Source organism: Myripristis murdjan, chromosome 17 (genome assembly GCF_902150065.1).
Source record: "Myripristis murdjan chromosome 17, fMyrMur1.1, whole genome shotgun sequence".
In the NCBI taxonomy this organism is placed as follows: domain Eukaryota; kingdom Metazoa; phylum Chordata; class Actinopteri; order Holocentriformes; family Holocentridae; genus Myripristis; species Myripristis murdjan.
This window is the reverse complement of record NC_043996.1, coordinates 23,689,057-23,709,636: the sequence shown is the minus strand read 5'-3', so window position 1 is coordinate 23,709,636 and position 20,580 is coordinate 23,689,057. Positions and strand designations below refer to the sequence as shown.

At 42.1% G+C, this 20,580-nt stretch overlaps 3 protein-coding genes across 4 annotated transcripts in view; 2 read left to right on the top strand and 1 right to left on the bottom strand.

Moving 5' to 3' along the window:
• The first annotated feature begins 8 nt into the window (after positions 1-8).
• LOC115374985 (Golgi reassembly-stacking protein 1) lies at positions 9-5,529 on the top strand. Its single transcript, XM_030074189.1, has 9 exons — positions 9-185; positions 1,042-1,122; positions 1,575-1,778; positions 1,920-2,006; positions 2,123-2,253; positions 2,446-2,578; positions 2,680-2,788; positions 3,011-3,154; positions 3,664-5,529. Exons 1-9 carry the CDS (start codon positions 123-125, stop codon positions 4,134-4,136), a joined length of 1,425 nt encoding a protein of 474 aa, XP_029930049.1. The 5' UTR covers positions 9-122; the 3' UTR covers positions 4,137-5,529.
• A 1,667-nt stretch (positions 5,530-7,196) lies between these two features.
• Positions 7,197-18,219, bottom strand: LOC115374984 (WD repeat-containing protein 48). Of its 2 annotated transcripts, none has more exons than XM_030074188.1 (18): positions 18,163-18,219; positions 16,784-16,924; positions 16,615-16,693; positions 16,291-16,503; positions 16,024-16,112; positions 15,809-15,910; positions 15,496-15,720; positions 14,674-14,748; positions 14,272-14,374; positions 14,086-14,183; positions 12,978-13,085; positions 12,726-12,822; positions 12,522-12,617; positions 11,701-11,806; positions 10,979-11,066; positions 8,921-8,997; positions 8,621-8,813; positions 7,197-7,383 (listed from the first exon to the last, which is right to left on the bottom strand). In XM_030074188.1, the coding sequence occupies exons 1-18, from the start codon at positions 18,208-18,210 to the stop codon at positions 7,288-7,290; spliced, it is 2,034 nt and encodes a 677-aa protein (XP_029930048.1). In that variant the 5' UTR covers positions 18,211-18,219; the 3' UTR covers positions 7,197-7,287. The 2 variants fall into 2 exon arrangements, with proteins under 2 accessions (XP_029930048.1, XP_029930047.1); XM_030074187.1 differs by having other exon boundaries at positions 16,615-16,690; positions 18,163-18,218.
• A 1,960-nt stretch (positions 18,220-20,179) lies between these two features.
• LOC115375006 (sodium channel protein type 4 subunit alpha-like) overlaps positions 20,180-20,580 on the top strand; it is a 48,441-nt gene continuing 48,040 nt past the window's right edge. The window contains exon 1 of the mRNA XM_030074238.1: positions 20,180-20,505. The gene's annotated coding sequence lies outside the window, so the exon portion shown is untranslated. The remainder of the gene's footprint in view (positions 20,506-20,580) is intronic.

Below are 20,580 nucleotides of genomic sequence, written 5' to 3'. Positions count from 1 at the left end.
GTGGAGGATCTCTGCAGCGATGCTCGACTGCTCTGGACTGCGGACAAGATGGCCACTGACTGTCAGTTATAAATCTCAAACAAATTCTCTGATAATATTCATGTTTTAGGGGTTTGGTGAAAATGGGATTATCTCAGAGCTCAGCTGTGTCCGAAGGAGGGACGTATGGATATCACGTGCACGGCGTAAGGCTCCAAAAAAATAACAAACAAACAGCAACAAAGCGATACGTCGTGCAGCGGCGTGTTGCAGCAGCAGCTTTATCTTGTCATGTTGTTTCTCGCTGCTCCTGCCTGGTTAAAGCTGCTGAGGTGGCACTGCGCGTCCAGATGGGAAATATTCTGCAACCACAATTTATGTTTATGTCATTTTTTTATGTAAAAGAAACGAGCACGCACACAGGCCATGGTGTAAGGAGGAGGGGGCTTCCTGCAGCCTTTTGTCATTATCATTACTCATATTATTACCTTACCTGGTGGAGATGAGGGTCTAATGTGGCCAAATTATTTTCTGTAATGCACTGCAGGTAATTCTGTTGTTAAGGCACATAAGAGGGAAGCTGTGTTTACACCTTGACGCTGCCTCACACTGTAATCTGACCACTGGACCGCTGCGGTTACATCATGGAGTTGTGTTGTTGTGTCAGTGTGATATTTTGAGGTATCATCATGCAATTTATATTTTAAGAGGTTCACTATTCATGCAGGATTTATACAAGTTGCGCAATAGCTAGTATGAAATGTGTATGTTATCCAGGTGTTGTAAAAAGTGGCACAGCCTATCATTATCATCTCATCATTTGTATTGTTATGCAGATATTCCACAGTTACAAACATCATAGACGCATTAACAAAAAGCCTGCTGTTCATATCGCACTCTGTGGCTGTGCAGATTTTGAAACTTTTATTTTTTGCAGCATAGTCAGAGGTGTGTTACAGCTCCTTCTGATGTGAATCATGTAATAGCCGGTGTCACTCAGCCGCCCTGTGCTGCTCTGCGTGCTGCTGTTTGTGAGCTGCTCTTTGCCTCGGTTGTTGACAGGTGCAGGAGAACTCACCTGCGGAGAAGGCCGGCCTGCAGCCCTTCTTCGACTTCATTCTGTCTCTTGACAGCAACAGACTGGTAAGTTTACTGATTACAAGGAAATAATCATCTGTAGATGTCATTTATCCATAAATACACAAAGATGGGTTATGCAATATAGATAGTGGACGTCATGGAATTTAAAACATTTTTGGGACAAGTCATGGACCATCAGAATTTTGTCTATTTTTTTTTTTTTTTTTAAACAAATCACTAGTTATTCACCAAATGGAGTATTTATCCCTGCAGAATGAAACAGAATACACTTAACCAAGACTCCTGCATCTTAAGTGTGTTTAAAATTATGATGAAGGGGATGGAAACTCATGTTACATTCATAGAGGTCATCAAAATTCAACATTTTAATCACGAGCATGGAAAAGTTGAGATTTTATATTTGACAGAGTGGAAACCCGGCATTAATCATGGTGCTGTAGGTATCGTGAATATTTTTTTTTTTCTTGTCGTTTCCTCTTATTTCTGCACACCAGAACCAGGAGAATGACCTGCTGAAGGAGCTGCTGAAGGCCAACATGGAGAAGGCCGTGAGGATGGAGGTGTACAGCACCAAAACCATGAGGGTGCGGGAGCTGGAGGTGGTGCCCAGCAACATGTGGGGAGGACAGGGCCTGCTGGGCGCCAGCGTCCGCTTCTGCAGCTACCAGGGAGCCAACGAGAACGTGTGGCACGTTCTGGTGAGCACATCTGTCAAAACCCTTCACCTGACTCTGATTTAAGACTCTGTAATGATGAGCCCACCTTTGAGCCACCTTTTTTTTGGTCCTATATACCAAAAAATACAAAAATATAATTGAAGTTATATGTCTTTGCCCTAGGATGTGGATGTCAGCTCTCCTGCTGCTCTGGCCGGCCTTCAGCCCCACAGTGACTTCATTGTGGGAGCGGATCAGGTGCTGCAAGATGTAAGACTCATTTTCACATCACTTTCTTTGATTTGGGGCTCTGACACGTTGTCATCACTTGCTCAATGTGTAAGAGTTTAACAGTCCTTGAGTTAAAATGTTTTGTTGATCTCCAGTCGGAGGACTTCTTCTCCCTGATTGAGGCCCATGAAGGGAAGCCCCTGAAGCTGCTGGTGTACAACACACAGACGGATACGTGCCGAGAGGTGGTGGTCACGCCAAACGGAGCTTGGGGAGGAGAGGGCAGGTAAACAGCAGCACAGAAACACAAGAATGTAAAGTCAGTCTGCCATTTATCTGTAGTGTAGCAGTTTCAGGCTTTATATTGATGTGAAATCACAGATCACAACCTCGTGTCCATAGTGGAAAAATGCCTGAACTGATAACCAGTGGTATTTCAGTGAGTTTTAAAGAATAAAAACACCTGTTCGTTTTTTAGTTTGGGTTGTGGCATTGGCTATGGCTACTTGCATCGGATCCCAGCTCATCCTGAGGTGTCGACGGAGATGTCCCCCTCTCCTGAACTTGAAGAGAGCCCCTCTCCACCGCCGCCTACCCACGGATTCACAGAGGTACGTGTTTCTGTTTCAGTGTGAATCTGACCAGCGGGTGAACCTGCTGTGCATCCTGGTGTCTGATGTTGTTACATGAGAGCAACCTTTTGTTTGTCCAGGCGTCCCTGATGGCCCCCTCAGGGCAGAGTGAGGATCCGGTAGATCTGGAGCACGTCATCCTCCAGGATACTCCACTACCTCCACCCATTCAGAGAGTCATGGACCCCGGTGAGTTCAGACAAATACCTTTTAATACAAGTACAGTACAGCTGAGGTAATGCAGCGGTCAGGTTGTTGATGTCTCCTTAATGTCTCCCAAACCAAAGACCAAAAACTCCCTCTTCCACCATCTGACCTGTGTCGGTGCTTGACAGAGGTCAGATGGTGGAAGAGGGAGTTTTTGTCTTTGGTTGATGTTGATGATGGACCTCACCTTGTGTTTGTCTGTAGGTTTCTCTGAGTCTGAAGTGGCGATGATGAGCACTGACCCTGCAGACCTGGTGGACAGGCTGGACCTGTCCATGTCCTCCATCGACATGACCAACACCTCTCTGGCCATGCATGAGGAGAAAGATAGTGAAATCTCCGGTGTTGGTATGTGACAACAGCAGAAATTCACACCATGCTGCAGGGGCTTTCATGGGTTAAATTCAGAATTGACTTAATAGGTTGAAAGAGAGCATTTACACCAACACATATATAGGCTGCAATGACCGGTGCTGCAGAACTTAATGAGTGGGTGGTACTCACTTGACTTAATTTTATTCTCATGCCTTCTAAAATCTGCTAAGTTAAATGTTTTATGTACATGACATGTAAATTAATTACACAATAACCTATTTTTACCAGACATTTAAGAACATCACCTGCTGATGCAAATGTTAAATTAAAACTTTTACCAGAGTAATCAAACTAATGCCACCAAAATAATCAGACACAATACCAAAGAATTGTCTTTGATGGTCTTGCAACTTAGAGTGGTGTTCAGAGTCATTTGATATAGGAAATACCACATATGGCCACAAATATTGTGATATAAGTATTTCCAGGTACCAGCCCAAGCCTTATTCTGTATGTGTTTTCTGTATTTTTCTGTTGAGCAGAGGAGCTGGACGACAGTGAGCTGCCTTCACCCTCAGCAGAGGACCAGACTGAACCACACGAGCTGAGCTCCCAGGCCGCCATGGACCTCGCCTCTGCCCTCGCCTCCAGCGACACCCAGTCTGACTCGCCCATCCCACCCAGCGAGCCACCTCAACCCGTCACAGAGTCCTCAGCCCCGCCGCCCGGCTCCCTCTGTGACCCCGGTGATCCTGCGGATGCATCGGAGCCTCCCGCCGAGTCTCCTGTCCCTGCTGCGGCCACGCCTCCCGTCGACCTCCTCCCGACCCAGGCCGTCACCGTCTCCTCAGCGGACGATCCTCCCGGCGAGCCCGTCATGGACGCCGTGGAGCCCGACGTCATCAGCTCAGCAGAGCCGCCGGCGGAGCCTCAGCCAGCTGCGCCCGATCAACAACACGACTACACCCAAGACGAGGAGGAAGACGATCCGAGTGCAGAGCTCAGCCCTGAGTAAGCTTGTGTCAGGTCAAACACGAAGTACAAAAATGCAAAGTGATGCAGACAATCAGTGGGGCATTTTTTTTTCTTTTTTAGGGAAACACTATGGAGGAAACAGGACATGAGCAAGGGAATAGGTGCCCTGCCAAATTTGTTACTGATAGTCTTACATGATAGAATGGCTTCATCATCAGACTAGAGACACCACAGGAAGCGACTAAAGCATTAGGCAAACACTTCAGAGGCACTGTAGTGTTATCTCTGCTCTCTTGTATCGTATAAAAAACTTACAGGTACTGCTAATTTGTAAGCCAAAAACCTGTTAACTTTACTTCTTTGTCCAGGCTTAAAATCCAATAATGACACTAGATGTAGATATCACTTTAGTCCTTTCATACGCCAATGGAATCAATACTTGAATACTTCCAAAGACATACTTGTTAGTACACTAAACATGAGGACACACACATTACACAGTTAACTGCTGAAAAGCACAGCTGCACCTTAATCTTAATACCCATGACATTTGTCAGTTTTTTGTTTTAATCATCAGATCGATCAGATTATTGGCATTTTGAAAGAGTAAACGTTACACATCCATTGACGACAGAAAGACGGTGCTAAATTCGGTGCTGATGTTGTTGACGTGTTTGAGAGATTATCCAAATAATAACGGTGATGACACACCAGATGGAGGTTTTAAAAACGGCATACGTGGTTTTATTTTATGGATTGGCGTTCAGGCACATTTTTAGTTTGCGGCCCGTGTGCGGAGGTTCAGGGTGCTGATGCTGTGTTTACAGGGGAATTATGAACCAACTTGTAGTCAGGTCTTTCTTAAATCTGTTTTTATGAGTTCATTTTATGTTTTGAGTAGCGTCATTTATTCTGATTTGTTCAGCCACGCAGGTCAACTGTGAAGGCGATTTGTACTACGTGTGTAGGAGGAATGGTCCCGCTCTCTCCTTGTGCATTATTCCCACTTTGTCATTTTTGTGATCTATGCAACAGTAACAATACAGTATTGCCTGTCATTTGACTCTGTGTTGAAGGGCAATTAACAGGGCATAATGTAAACCTGATAGATGACAGACCTTTTGTAGTCTTTGATAACATAGTGATGCTGCTGTTAGCTGAATAATGTTATAGATGTTATGTTTTTTTTGTAGGGGGCATCCTGTTTTTCCACCTTCCAAGTAGGTGCTAGTAGTTATAAAAATAAGGAAAATACGTATTTTTGCAGATATTTTATCAATGAATTGTATGTTTTATTAGGAATGAGTGCAAACAAAGAGTCTGTTGATGAATGTGGAATGGGTGACTTTTTTTTCGACGCTAAAAGAATGACATATCACTGGAACAAAAGGTAAAAATAATTATTATAATAATAATAAAAAAAATCAACTTTTTGTCCCTTGTTTCTGTTTTTTTTGTTTTTCTCAGTTTCATCGACTAAACACTTCACAGTTCAAAGGACACATCCATGTATAATTACAATGTCATTGTTAAACCATTCCAATTTATTTCTTTGTTGAATGCCTAAAATATACATCATTCACAAGTTATTACAACAAGGGTATACATATTGCAGTGTGATGGCCGAATTATGGTATCCCATCCCATTTTGGCCAATTGGAGCTCACTCAATGCACCCCCGCTATGACTTTACACGCGCACACACACACACGCACGCACACACACTCACGTTCCTCATGGGAAAATGTATTCCATAGAATTTACAATGAAAAGGTTTGTTCTGCTTGGTGACGCACCAACTGGAGAAATAGGCATCGCTATTCATTTCACTTTGGTAAATTTACCACAGTGGTGAATATTCATATATAGCTCATAAGGTCTTCCCTTCAAGTTATATTTAAGTTATATTTAATTGAATTACTATTTAATCTAAATGAAATATACAGTAGGAACAGCCCTCATTATGTCAATATAGTCACTGCTCATGATCCAAGCACAGAGCGAGTAAGCATGTGTTATTGTTTAAGATAAATACCTTACATATAATTTCCTGATTGCTAAGATGACTTGGACGACTACTAACATTCTTAAGGAGTAAACTGCAATTTCTGGGTTGTAGTGAGAACAACAAATGTCTTTTTTTTTTTTAAATATCCAAGTCAAATTGCATTTATGATCATGAATGTGCTCTTTTTTTTTTCTTTGTAGGGGTTTGGAAAAATAAGTGTTAGTTTTGACTTTTAAACTGTACAACAACAAAATAAAAATGCTGAACAACCCCAGCCCACCCACCCACCCTGCCCAAAAAAAAAAAAAAAAAAAAAAAATCACCTAAAATCCAAAAAATGTTGTACACTTATTTACAAACAACAAAACGAAACAAAAAAACAATAACATTCAGTTCATTGATAACAGCACAGCTAAAAAGAAAAAGCTCAGACACTCGGACAAGTGCTTCTGTCAATGAGGTTCAAGCTCGGCAATAATTAAATCTCTAAGCCAAGGTAAATTCAAGTTAAGATGGACGATGCCAAAGAACAGAACGGATGATGATTGCTTTTTGAGGAACTGTGACACTACCCAGAGACCAAGTGTACTCCTAAGTGGTGATGCTGTTCAGACGGTGGAGTGTTTGTAGAACAAGGACAGTTTCTGGAATGTACTAGAACAAACATTAGTCTACTACATCCATGTGCGCACACACACACACACACGCACGCACGCACTCGCACACACACGCACGCACTCACTCGGACACAAACACATACTGTAGTTATCGGTCGCTTTTAAAAAATAAAATACCAATCAGGAGGAGGAAAAACAAAACAAAGCAAAGATGTAAAAAAAAAAAAAAAAATGAATCATTGAGAGCCGGATAACAGTTGATTCCATCCTTCAAAATAAAATTAAAAAAGGAAAAAAAAGAAAAGAAAAAAAAAGCTACGGACCACTTATCTCCCAGGTGTCTTGGCGGCCCCGACCTGTTCCGGTTGAGCTCCCCACGATACACACCGTGAGCCACGTCCTCTCTAATTTCACCGGGTCCTCGTTGATACGGCGACTCTTGACCACACGATGGGGTTGAGGGTTCTATTATGTCAGAGGTGGGTGGTGATTGGCAAATGACGAAGAGTTCTTTCTTTCTTTCTTTTTTTTTTTTACATTTTTTTTTCTTTCCAAAGTCACGAGTTTCACGTCGACTTCTGCCTATAGTGAAGTGTCAAGTCCCCTCCGCTCTTCCAGATAAAATGTTTAACTGTTCGCAGGTCCATGTTGGGATCTAGAACCTGAGACAGAAAAGAAAAAAAAAAAAAGTCAGTAAAACAAATAAGGACCGAATGAGCGACACAGGTCAAAGGGGCAGATAAATGAAGAAAATTATCCGTTTTGTATGCAATTGGAAAAGGAAAAGAGAGGAACGCTGCATTGTGTAAATAAGCGGGGCCACACCTTGCCAGCTCAGCTCCTGTTCTTATACATTTGTCAACTACAGTCACAGAGTCTGGGGAACCTATGAACCCATGTTAATTATGCTGATGAGAAGTATTTGTCAATGTTTTTTTCTTCCAGGGTGCAAACGAGTCTAAAACTCAACAAAAATGAATGTTTGTTAACGAGAGTTTAGACAAAACATGAAATTTTTGTCAACGAGGTAGAGATAAAAATGCCAGAAACAAATGGGAACAGAGCTCCTGACCTCAGTTTGGAAAAGAGCAGATATATATGGGCAAACTTTACTTTCAATATTACAGCATTAAAATAAAAGTTAGATAGAGAATACAAGACGCTACAATGAGGACTGTCAACAAATAAACGTCAATAAGAAACAATTTAATGAGGAATTAAAAAGAGAAAAAAATATTCAGTAGAATTAGGTGAAAAGTTAGGTTTCCGAAACCACAAAAAGCACCTGAAGCTTATGCTGACAAAAAGTAGACCAAAGCCAACTAAATTAAATGACTAATGACTGTCAGAACTAATACAATCAATTTCTCCATCATTTTGAAATAAGTGCTATTCATTTTCACTGCATCTGATTGGCTACTGCACACTAAATGGCACTGCAGTCTTAAAAAGGTTTATATGGCTTCAGCTTTGGATATTGTGTCAAAATGCACACCAGCCACCCCTAAAACTAAGGACAGCCCTCTGTTCTCTCTATTGTACGGAAAATACACTGACTCAGTCCTGTTTTGACAAAATTCAAAAGTTCTGTCTTTCTGTGCCCAAACTATGGATGCTAAAGCTGTCAATGAAAATTAAAGCCATACTGGGCAACTGGCTCTAACTCCAACAGTGTCCATATTTGACACCAGAATTGAATTTGGGAAAATAAGGAAAATCTTTACATCTCAATCAGGAGCGATGAACACTGTTTTAGCCCCAGTTTGCAATTTAGACGACAAAATTCGAAATTCTTGCCTGGTGAAGCTTTACATTCATAGAGAGAAGGAAGGAAGGATAGCTAAACAAGCAAGGAGGAGGTGGGCAGTCTGGTAAGAGGGAGATGGAGGGCCTGCCTACCTGGTCTTGACACATTAATTCTATCTTCTCCTCCGCGAGCATGGCCATGTCCTCCTCCTTCTCCTGCTCCCCGGGCTTGTCATTGGCCGAGGAGCTGGTGGTCTGCGACTCGTTGTCCAGGTTGATGATCTTCTCGTAAACGTGCTCCATCACCTTCCTCACCTGGAGCATGTCGCTGGCTGACAGACGGTCCCTGCACGACAGAGTGTGTGTCATCGTTTTTTGCATTTATGGCTAAGTGATTATACTTGTTGCTTCACGTGAGGAAAAAAGCCCGCAACAAAGAAGAAAACAACTCACTTCTTCAGAGTTTTTGCTCCAGAGGAAGAATGGGGCTGGAGGTAGAATGGGATTTTGTTGAATTTGGGCATATTTTTCTGAAAGAGAAAATAAATATGGATATCATTCAAGTGCATTAAATTATGTCCAGGCTTGGAACAAATTTGTGCTTTCTATTCCAACTTCTACTGAGAAAATCTGCTGTGAAGTGGCCAGTCAATCTGAAGATCCATGTCAGACGACTAGGCACGATTTCTCAGTCCTGAGTCCAGACACAATTACAATATCTATCATCATGTTACAAATGTTACACAGCATTATGTCAAACTTCACTGTCAGTATGGGATGACTAAATTTGTGGAGACACCTGTATGGTTGCAATTAAATTCAAAATGTAAAGTTACTGCCATTCTAAGTGACTGACCCTGCTGATGTTGCCAAATACCTCTGACATAACATTAGCTGTAACACAGAGATTACTATTTTGGCTTAGGCAAATTATATCTTGTTTTTTTGTGTCAGCTGGACCCCTGAAATACACTGAGGAAGGGCTGGGCAATCCGGACAAAATGATCATTTTGACCTTGATTTCGCTAATAGGACAACAGCGGCAATATGTTGATATTGGTGCACTCACAAAATATTAACACAGTGACATTTTGTCCGAGCAGGTACAGACAAATATTAGAACAGCTAGAACAGTCTAGTAAATTCAGAAAATTGCAGCTCTTTATTGTAATACAGCCTTTAGACCCAGGAAGAAACAACACTCTTTAATCTTACATCACAGTATCAATATAATATCGACATATTGGCCAGCCCCACACTGAGGTTTTAACTGTGACCTACAAGATGTAAATTTCAAGCTCTGAATTTCACAGTTGCAGCCGTTGCTCAGGACAATCTGTCACATCTTCTCCTACAGGCTTTAAACATCAAAAAGCAAAGGTGAAATGGGCTGTTACTTTTCTAAGCTATACAAATTATAGTTTTTGTGATCAAAACTCATGAATCCAAGGCTCTACCTCAGCCTACTATCTCAAGCCACGCAGCGTTCCTCTCCTGTGAAATTCATACTTTTTGAGATATTTAAATTTTCTACCACTGGACCACATGGCTGGCTGTGGAGCTCCAGCTCCTTCTGAACAGCAAGCCAGTGAACAGGCAGCTTTGTGTGAACGGCCCCGACCACCTTCTGCTCTCATCATGAAGCCCGTTCAAAGCCAACTCCTTGCGCTGTGTGAGAGGAGTACTAGAAAAAGCCATCTTTCTTGCACATTACATGGAATAACTTGTTATGTTATGCTGCAAAGATCTTATGCCAGTGTGTATGTTTACCTGGAGTCCAGATACAACCACTGTGGCAGTTCAGCTGAATATCACAACCAAATGCCAGACTCCCCTTTCTTTTTTTCAGATCTTCTCCTGACAAAGGTTAAAATTTCTAGGAGACTTATCTACATTACAAGTAGCTGGAGGTGCAGCTTTCATTGATTTAACCAAACTTTCATATGATGAAGATATACAAAACATAAACAGAGCTTCTTCTGTAGTTGCTGCTGTTTTAAACAGCTGATCAGTGTCAACAACTGCTGGTCATGCCATGGTGTTGCTTAGCAACAAAAGCAGTAGTGATTTGTGTGTGAAAACACAAGCTGGCAAACTGATGCCTTGCCAAAGGCAGTGTGAATGGGGAATGAATTTGGAGCTAGCAATGCCACACTGGCAAAAACACATTTTTTTTGGGCTGTCTGACTAAAAAGGGCTTCACACACACACACACACACACACACACACACACACACACACACACACACACACACACACACACACACACACACACACACACACACACACACACACACACACACACACACACACACACACACACACACTCTCACAGATGCACATCACTCTCCATGACCCTGCTAATTTGGAAGAGACAGTGATAAAGGGAGGGACAGGCACACACACAAACACTTTTGCTTTGTCAGCATGCAGTCACATGTTCCCATGACTGTGTAAGACAAAATTTAACACGAGTTCAAATAAAGGTGCAAAAAAGCAGGTAACACTCACATCTACAGTTATGTCGATAACCCACTGTGGAACAGTCTCGTTCAGCAGCATGGACTCCGTCTCTCCACCTGAATCTCTACATAGCAGCCTGCAGCATGTGACACGGCATCAGAAGTGACAGCATGTGCTCCATTAGTCATCTATTAAAAACATTTCTGAACAGCTACAACACACTCTGCTGACATCACTGTTACCTGGGGTCACATGGATTTATATGACAAATATAAACTAAATTAAGAGGCATCATGTTAGACTGCATGCAAGTGGCAAAATCTGATCAAACTCACTGCATCAGGGTTTTGTGCTCACTTGAGGCAAAATCTTTGATCGTAATGAACAGCAGCTGATACACAATTTTAGAATAAATGATGTCATGGCAACATTTCTGCTGTAATTCCAATATTCCCACATAATGCACATAAAAATGTCAACCACTGACAACAGCAGGTATTGGTGGACTAATAAGGAAAATAAAGTCTTCCTTGGATTTATTGAATTTATTATTGGATTATTATATTGGATTTATGTGAAAACATTACAGTACGACTTGACTAAGACAAATTAATTCTTGAAATCCCCTTTGCATTTTTCCCAGACATGTTTTCTAATTTAGCTACATTCAGGGAACTCAGGCAGTTGGCTTCAGCTCAGCTGATCATATTTCAAGGCTTTGCTTAAAATTCACTCGACAGCTGGATGGAAACTGGGCGGTAAGACATTACCTAAATAGAGTTCTGCCTCCTGCTTCCCCAAAGATGACTGGTGTGTGTGGTGGCACCTGGAAATATCCATTTCCTTTCTGGACCCTGTTCTCCTGCTCTCCGTTCACTGTGGGGATGAAACACATTCACAAAACAAACCGAGTGACATCTTAGACACTCGGAACTCACTGCATTGATCTACAACAGCAAAAAATGTAGTAGACCGTGCAGCCAAATCACATTTGAGGCCAAGTGGATAAAAATACACTTCAAGCACAAATGGAAAAATACATCTGCATACTGGAGTGAGGCTCCCAACACTTTACTGCTCTTCAGTTTCAATCAACAGGGTTTTTAATGAGGCAATCACTGAAGGACGGTATAATCACAGGATGAAATGTAGTGACGAAAGTGCTTTAATCCAGTATGTAGAAATATTTTTCTATTTGTATTAAAACTTCCACCAAAAGAGACAGCATTATGTTGACATAAATAAAAGTATAATTGCAGGAAACTGGTTGGTTTACGATCATAATCATTGCAGAAAAGAGGGAGAGTATCACCTGGGTTTCTACCCTGCATATCAAACTACTTAACGTCAACAACATAACAAATTTCCATGATTATATTCCTGCAGTGTATTTAATAAAGCAAGGCATGTAACTGCTTCCCTAGAAGGATATGAGAGTTGATTTTAAAAATTTCCATGACTTTTCCAAAGCTTTAGGGATGTTTCATCATTTTCCAAAACAACTCCAGGCCAGCAAAACACATTGTTTTTTAAATTCCATGACTTTTTTTCATGGGTTTTCACGACCATAGAAAGCCTGTAATCACCGTACCATGATTTACTTCGTTCTCCTCCTCGTCCATGGGGTTGATGTGAGTCCTGGGCCAAAATTCCAGCAGAGCCTGGAGCAACAGCCCACCCAGGTTCACTGCAGAGACGAAAGGGTGACACGTATATAAAATAAGAATTTTAGCCTTAAAGACACATGATCAGAGTGTTACTTGCAGAGACAATGTGATTAGGTGTGATATCATACGCTTTGGGTCGGATCCATCAGAGCTTGAAAATCCTGCGTCCTTGGCAGACACCCAGGCAGCGAAGCAGTCACTCTCATCCAGTGTTATAGTGAGCATCTATTCAACATCATACCAAAGCATGGAAAATTATAAACCTGCTTTATCAACCCTCAGGCATTAGCTCGGATTTCAAAATCGCTCCATAGCTGGAAACAGGCATGATTGCTTGAAATTCATGAAAAATCTGTGTTTGACCGAGGTTTGGAACTCACCCCGGTTTTCAGATCAACCGAGAACCAGTTTGGCACGTAGACCATCTTGAAGCGCTTTTTGATCTCTTCATCAAACTCCACTTTCCCCAGGTCTTCACCCTTGCAGGCCTGAAGGTAGAAAATACATAGTCAGTCTATATAATATCACACATGTGATCATGTCATCCACATGAGGCTCCACTGGCACAGTTTTTTTGAACTCTGGGTTAATTACTTCTTTAGTTTGGTTAATTGGGGCAAGTGAGAACAACGCCAAATGAGCACAGGTGAAAAGATAATAGCACCAAGGCACCTGTTCTCTTCCAAGCTTACAGTGATTCAGTTTGTTAGAAGTGAGAATCTAATCCAAACAAACTGCAGTAAACAAAGTCAAATTGAGTTCTTAACAGAAAAGTTAAATTACATGTTTATCTAAACTTAGAGGATGAAATGAGATTTGTTTTGACTCCTGATGATAGGCTACAAAAACTCTGCCTAAAACACAAGCAACATGCGAGTCAATGTGATTAATTCAACTCCCTGTTCCACTTTTAAAGGAATAGTTCACCACTGGAAAGACGGTCATTCCATAAAACTGGGCTGTCTATATTTTTAAAAAATTAAATTGATACTACATGACCAGAGAAAAACAACCAGCATGCATTGCGCACATAGCACCGCCGGGCTACAAACTGGGGCAGAGTTTATGTGAGGACAGTCTTGAACGGCCATAAAAAAACACGTATTGGATGTTTTCACACTGTAACCTTGCTGTGTTAGTAACAACACTGTCGCTACTGAATTTTTCTATGCTCAGACATCCATTTCACCCCACTGACAAAAAAATCTGAAGTATGATCTGTAAATCGCCAGAGCTGGCACAAAACAAGCTGAAACTTGTCAGCCAGCAGACTTTTTGCTGGCAAATGAAAGTCGAGCTCTGGGTGCAACATGGAGGGAAGGTTTACACCGTTCATTTGCATATACTGCCGACACTGTAATGATGCAAAGTTGGCTGAAAATTGCCAAAGTATTTCTTTAACGGGGTGTTGTGAACCACGATGGTTCAAACCGAAGCAACAATAAGACAATAATTTGGCCGAGACCAGCGCTACAGCCTTGAGTTTACCTTTAGGACATCCCAGAAAGCCACATTGTTGTTGGTATCTTTGGTGAGTATGTGTCTCTTGTCATTCAGAATGTGACACTGGATAATACTGGCACCTCCTGCAAACACAACATTGAAATTCTTCTTTACAACAAGAAAGGAATTTGCGCGTTACTGTAAGTTCAGGCAAAGAAAACACAGGTTTACCCTTGATGACTTGCTCAGGTTGAGTGCATAATGGTGTCAAAGGGGTACTGCAGTCATTGTCATAGTCCCCTGATGATCTGAAGTTGTGCATTCCCTTTAGAGACTAAATGGAAAAACAAATGCAGAAAACACGAGTGATTACAGGTTGATCTGAATTTTAATACTCCCTTCATTGCTTCTCCTTGCAGCAACAGCAGTGATTGATGTAATGCAATTATCTGTTGCGTTATCAGCCACGCTATCACACAGCTGTTTTTAATTTTTCCACAAATAACGGGAGGATTACCATTAAATAGCATTAGGCGCGGTCACACGCAAAGGTCTCTGTATCTGCACAGCGCTCTGCCAGAATCATTAGGCTGACAGCTCGCCAGTGATCTCAGAGGTGCCACGCATGCTTACCCATTTATTAACGGATGACTTGGTGGTAGAGACCCAGATTGCTGGAGGTGGGTCAGCAGACCTGTCCAGTTCCATCTGAGCAAGAGAGAAACAGAGCAAAAGGTTGACTGACTCTGAATGGTTAGAGTGAGTTACGGGCTGAGGAATTAACTTAGGATGTTATTTAAAGTTACCGCCAATTTATTCTAAGTCTACATCATGCCCTCTGTCATTAAAATTGTGGATATTTAATTGTTTTCCCATTGTTTTTAAAACAAAAACAAACCTAGCTTTGAAATGACCCTGCTGTCCTGGGTAACAGAGATAAATCGAAAACATGAATGTGACAATACTGTGCATAATAAACAGCAGCAAGCGGCCTATTCTAGAGCAGATTCGGTGGAGAGAGACACAACGGGAACATCAAATAAATTCCAGAGTTAAATTGTTATAATACAATTGTAACTGTGGAATTTATTGGGAGTGCCTATCATGTTGTGAGTCTTTCCACTGAATCTGAATCAACCACATTTGGATTTACTGACTGCAATTCTGAACCTACAGCAACTAGTCCTGATGTCCTCAGATTTTTCAATGTAAAAATGAGGGCACAAACTTTAATTAACAACTGACATTATCTTTTCACTGAAGCTGTCAAAAGGAACGCTGTAGTCTGTGTTCTCAAGCTCAAACTCATAGCTTAAATTTGCCACCTAATTCCTGTTATTGTTGTGCAGCTATAAAGTGAAGACATCACACCGTACCATTACTTTGTCATTACATTATGATAACTGGCAATCTCATGCTCTCCCTGTTCCATGTTAGCATGAACAGGCTCCTTACTTTGAGCACTGGGGCCTTCTCCTCACAGATGAGCACGCGGATGTCTGGGTTACGGAGGTCAGTGCAGTAGATCTTTTTGTCCCTGCCTCCAGAGTAGATGTGTGTGAAGGCCTCGTTGACCTGCAGGGCCCACACCCCTTCGTCATGGACCCGGTAGGTGGCGATGCACCTTTGCTGGCCGAGGGACCACAGTCGGATGGTTCCATCAGAGCTGCCCGACAGGCACTGAGGGGAAAGACAACAGCGTCAGATGTGTTTAGGTGGAGAGGGAACAGTCAATCTAACAATGTGTAATTTACACACGTGAGCTCACCTGAGTGCCGTCTCGATTCAACAGCAGTGACTTGACGTTGTCCGTGTGACCTTTCAGCTTCATCAGTTTTGCACACGTTCGAGGGTCCCACACTCTCAGAACCTGTGGAAATAAATAATGGGGGGAAAATGGCAGTGTTAACCACATGTTTCACTCCTGAGTCACAATGGAGAGGTGGGCTGGGAATAGAGATAGACACTCATTGAAAGTCAGACCTTTTCTGTGGATCCAGATACAATGACTGTGCCCATCTGATTCATAGCCAGACTGTAGATGGAGTCTTTGTTCCCACTGAGTGACGAGGCTGTTTGCAAACAAGACAGAGTGAGTCCACCAGTACAGACACGACTACCACCCAGAGAAAAACATCAGCCATTACAAAACACAACAACTTTAACCTTGTCCTTTCACAGTAACAAAACAACCTATACAGCCCAAAAATCAGCTAAACCGTCAAGTGGAATGAACAGAGCGTGACTTACTGGTGACAGTGTTGTTGGATGCAGTCAGTGCTGTTAGTGTGTTCACATCCCAAAGAAAGATCTGACGGTCCAGTCCCGCTGATGCCACCAGCTCCTTGTCCTTAGCGTAGGCCAAAGCTTTCACGTAGTCCTTGTGTGTCCGTAACGTCGACATACAAAACCCTTTATGTGCATTCCACACCTTGACTGTTGTATCCGATGAGGCAGATATCACTGGAAAAAAAAAAAATTAATAACATTTGCAACATTTAGGCCATCAAATAAAATCTGTCAACAAGCAGCAGGGAGAATTAAAGAATGCAACACCACAGGCATACAACTCACATGTTTTGCCATTGCAGCAGAGAACAATATCATTGACCCAATCTGTGTGATGCTCCATCGAGGCGATGTATGGGTCCTGCTACAGTGACAGAAAAGGGGAGTTAGTGTTTATACAGCATCAAAGAAATTGTACATATGTGATATGGGCTAAAAGACAAGGAAGTTGTACTTTGTGCTGGTTGACGCTCCATATCCGAATGATGGAGTCTCTTCCAGCAGTAAAGAGCCGGTTCAGTGCAGGGTCCAGCTGAAGTGCGTTCACCCCATTTCGATTGTACTTCTCAACCTCATCTCTAATGACATAAGACACCTGAGACATAAAGGGGAGGATGAGCACTGACTGAGGCACGGCTGCACTCACAGAGCCGTATCAGAGCCAACACCCCCACCCCAGAGTCACACTCATCTGTCATTCACACTAATGCTGAAAAATATGTGGTTATCTAGATATGAACATGCGTAATGTTGACATCTCAAAAGGCGACGATATGGACGATATCACATTTAGGTTTAGCTTAAGAAAGTATTTGGTCTGTTCTGATCAAAAAAAAAAAAAAAGTGAAGTAACAGCATTTTCTACATCAAGCATGCACAATTTTCACTCTTGCTACCCTTAAAATATCGTCGAAGCATTATGAAAAGCAGAGGTTGCAGCAAAATGTTTGATTTTATTTCATTTTTAATTTATCTGAATGCAGCCTAAGACAGTGATTGGTGTTTTTCTGATCTGCATTTTCCATGACCATTTGAAATTATTATGCTGGTTTGAAGAATGCTTAATTTTCACTGTGGCTATGGTTAAAATTTCGATTAAGCATGAACCCAAAGTGATATCGTATACGGTATCGCTATCGAAATATTTGGTATAAATATCGAGGTGTGACATTTTATGCATGCCGTGTAGCTCTAATTCACACACCAACTTTGTGCTGCGATGCTTCACCACGGCAAAGGGCTGCTGCTCCAATCCTGCACTGAGTTAGCTAACGGTGCATGTGACTTCGCTAATTAATCACACAAAATGGCGATGGACTCACCGAGGACTTGCCTTAATCTTCATTTTGACACATTAAAAAAAATCTGTGCTGACAAACTAACCAATGCATGTTTGCAAAACGCACCGTAGAGCCAGCAAAGGGACGTACATTACCTCAGCAATTAGACCGAGCCCAGTTACAAGTACAAGCTAGCTAGCGTTAACGACGTGAAAGCTGAATATTGCCGCAAAGACAGCAAACCAGGCACTGGTGCTAACAAATTAACCTTCAATGGTAATATCATTATATTAAATAGGTACATGTACGAGAACTGCTAATGCTAGCGTATGATAATTTGGTCGTTACCGTTAGCCAGAGAAGCTAACAACTAACGTAAGCTAAGCTAATGTTGCTAGGTTAGCCGGCTTGAGTCATGATCCGTAACAGCAACGATGCCGCTTGCAGCCCATTTTTACTGTCCATCACTTTTCCGCGGGGCGCATTTTCACTCCAGCGGTCAACATCTGGCCGCTGCCACGCATTCAGCAATGCTGCAAGAATTACAATTTACCTGTACTTTTCTCCGCCCAGCAGCATTTTGCCTGTGATGCGTGGCCATCTTGCATGTTGACAGTCAATGCATATGATGCTACATCCGGAAAAAAGAAAACATACGCGCCTCGGGTTTATGGGTAATGTAGTTTTTTTTCCCAGTCCTAGCCTTTCTGTAGTAACAAGTTTTTAGCAATCGTGATACATCCACGTCCCTTAATTTAGTTGGATCCTGGAAAAAGCAGGAGATGTGTATGAATTAAGGGAAATCCAATGTCAGTGTTTCCTACTTAATCATTAAAAATCAGTACCCGAATTTCTTCCTTTAAAAATATAATTTAATTTGAGCTTTGACATTCACGGGATTTTAGGGGCAACTGAAAAAAAACGTCAGGGGTTTAAGGGGTTTGTGTGTATGGGTTAAGACATTTTGAGGTGAATCATCTTGATTTTAAGTAGAATTTAGAGGTTTTATCTTGAAATGAAGAGCTCGCGAAGGTAGGTGTGTGTGTGTGTGTGTGTGTGTGTGTGTGTGTGTGTGTGTGTGTGTGTGTGTGTGTGTGTGTGTGTGTGTGTGTGTGTGTGTGTTCAGGGGAAATGTGAGGTAAAACTAAGGCCATGGGTTTTGTGTGTTTCATATCAGGAGTGTGTGTGTGTGTGTGTGTGTGTGTGTGTGTGTGTGTGTGTGTGTGTGTGTGTGTGTGTGTGTGTGTGTGTGTGTGTGTGTCTGGGGTTAAACAGTGCCACAGTGCTTCACCGTTTTTTTTTTTTAAGGCTGCACTCAAACATAACAACCTAACCTTGACATTCACTTACATGGCAGCGGGCTTATTTTCCTAACCAAGTAAAAATTTTTAATATTTCTACAGCTCTGAGGCTCAATGGTTGGATTTGTCATTGTCTCCATTTAACCCCCAGTAAAAACACCAGTGTAGAGCAGGCAAAACGCAACTGTGTTATAGCATAAACAAATACAATACATAGCCTACTCAGAAATAAATGCTGGTTTGCTGCCTCAGATAATCTCCTTTACCAGACATCAAATTAAGCATGGGTGCATGACTGGCAACTGTAGGTCTCAACCCACTTTTTGGGCTGGACCACCCTGCCCACACGGACTGACATTCCTGCATGCATTAGTGCAAGTATATATATTTATATATATTTAGACCAATTTGGCTCATTTTCCTGGCTTGATTGAGCTCCAGTAGAGGGCGCAATAAGGCAGCACACAGTTAGACACTGCCTCATGCTGTTCACTGGACACCCTGTCCCACCTCTGCAGGTAAAAGAAACTTGTGTACTAACCCACAATGCAATATAAAGTTTTTTCCTTCTTAAAAAGGCACCGTATCTGCAGACAGCTTGCCGTAAGCTACAACATTGTGTCGAGTTGGACGCACAACTTACAGAAATATCTTAAAAATAATATAGACTAGTCGAAAACTGGGAAGGTGTGGTAAATTATGAGCTCAGGTCTGAGATCATGAGACCAGCAACAACTAATATCCAATATAATCAGCTCTTTTATATGATATAATCACTTCTGTCGACCTTTATTATCTCCTGACAGACATTCAGTTATGATAAATTAGGCCTATACTGTGTGTTAAATGATTTACAGGCATATATAAGTTTTGTACGACTTAGGGTAATATTTGTTTTAAATGTGCCTTAAGTTTTGTTATGAATAACATTATATCAGCCTAAAAGTTGAGCTGGCCTATTCAGCATATTTATTAATTAATGGGAGCGGTAAAGTGATTAGGCGAGTTTTAATAGGTTTTATTAGCGGCTTGATAAATGTGGGGGAAATTTGCAAAGTGTTGCAACTGGGATGACACGCTCAGATGGGGTGGATGCAGCTGTAATCCGCTGAGGTCGGCCGCCCTCGCTCCTCCCTCCCCGGCCGCACTTGCTCAAGGGCAAACCGAGGTGCAACTCTCCTCCGGCTGGTCAACTGGCGCACAGGCGCACCATCCTCTGCGCGCTGCAGGGACTGCGGGAGTTTTCTTCTGAGGGATGAATACGGAAGAACCACTCGAATGGAAGGGCAGATTTTTCTGAGGCGACCTGTCCAAGTTGATGCTTGCACCTGTGGCAGAGTTCAAAATGTGCAACATAAGGTGATTTGACATCTGACATTCATCTGCGAGTGAGTTTTTTTTTCTTTAACTGCAAACCTCTGGATTCCAGTGAGAGCACTTCACAGCCCTGTTGATTGGAGTATTGTTTGATAATGAGGCGGGATGTGACGTGAGGAGAAGTCATGGATTTTGCACGGAGGGTTTGGCACTTCCTTCATCTAAAACCCCAAGAACTTAACTCTGGAGGCGATGCTGTAAATCTCAGAGTTTCACATGTAAGTATCCTTTAACTCGTTTTTGGATGTGTGACATTAGACTGATTGCTTAAAAATGGACCTTGCATTTATTGC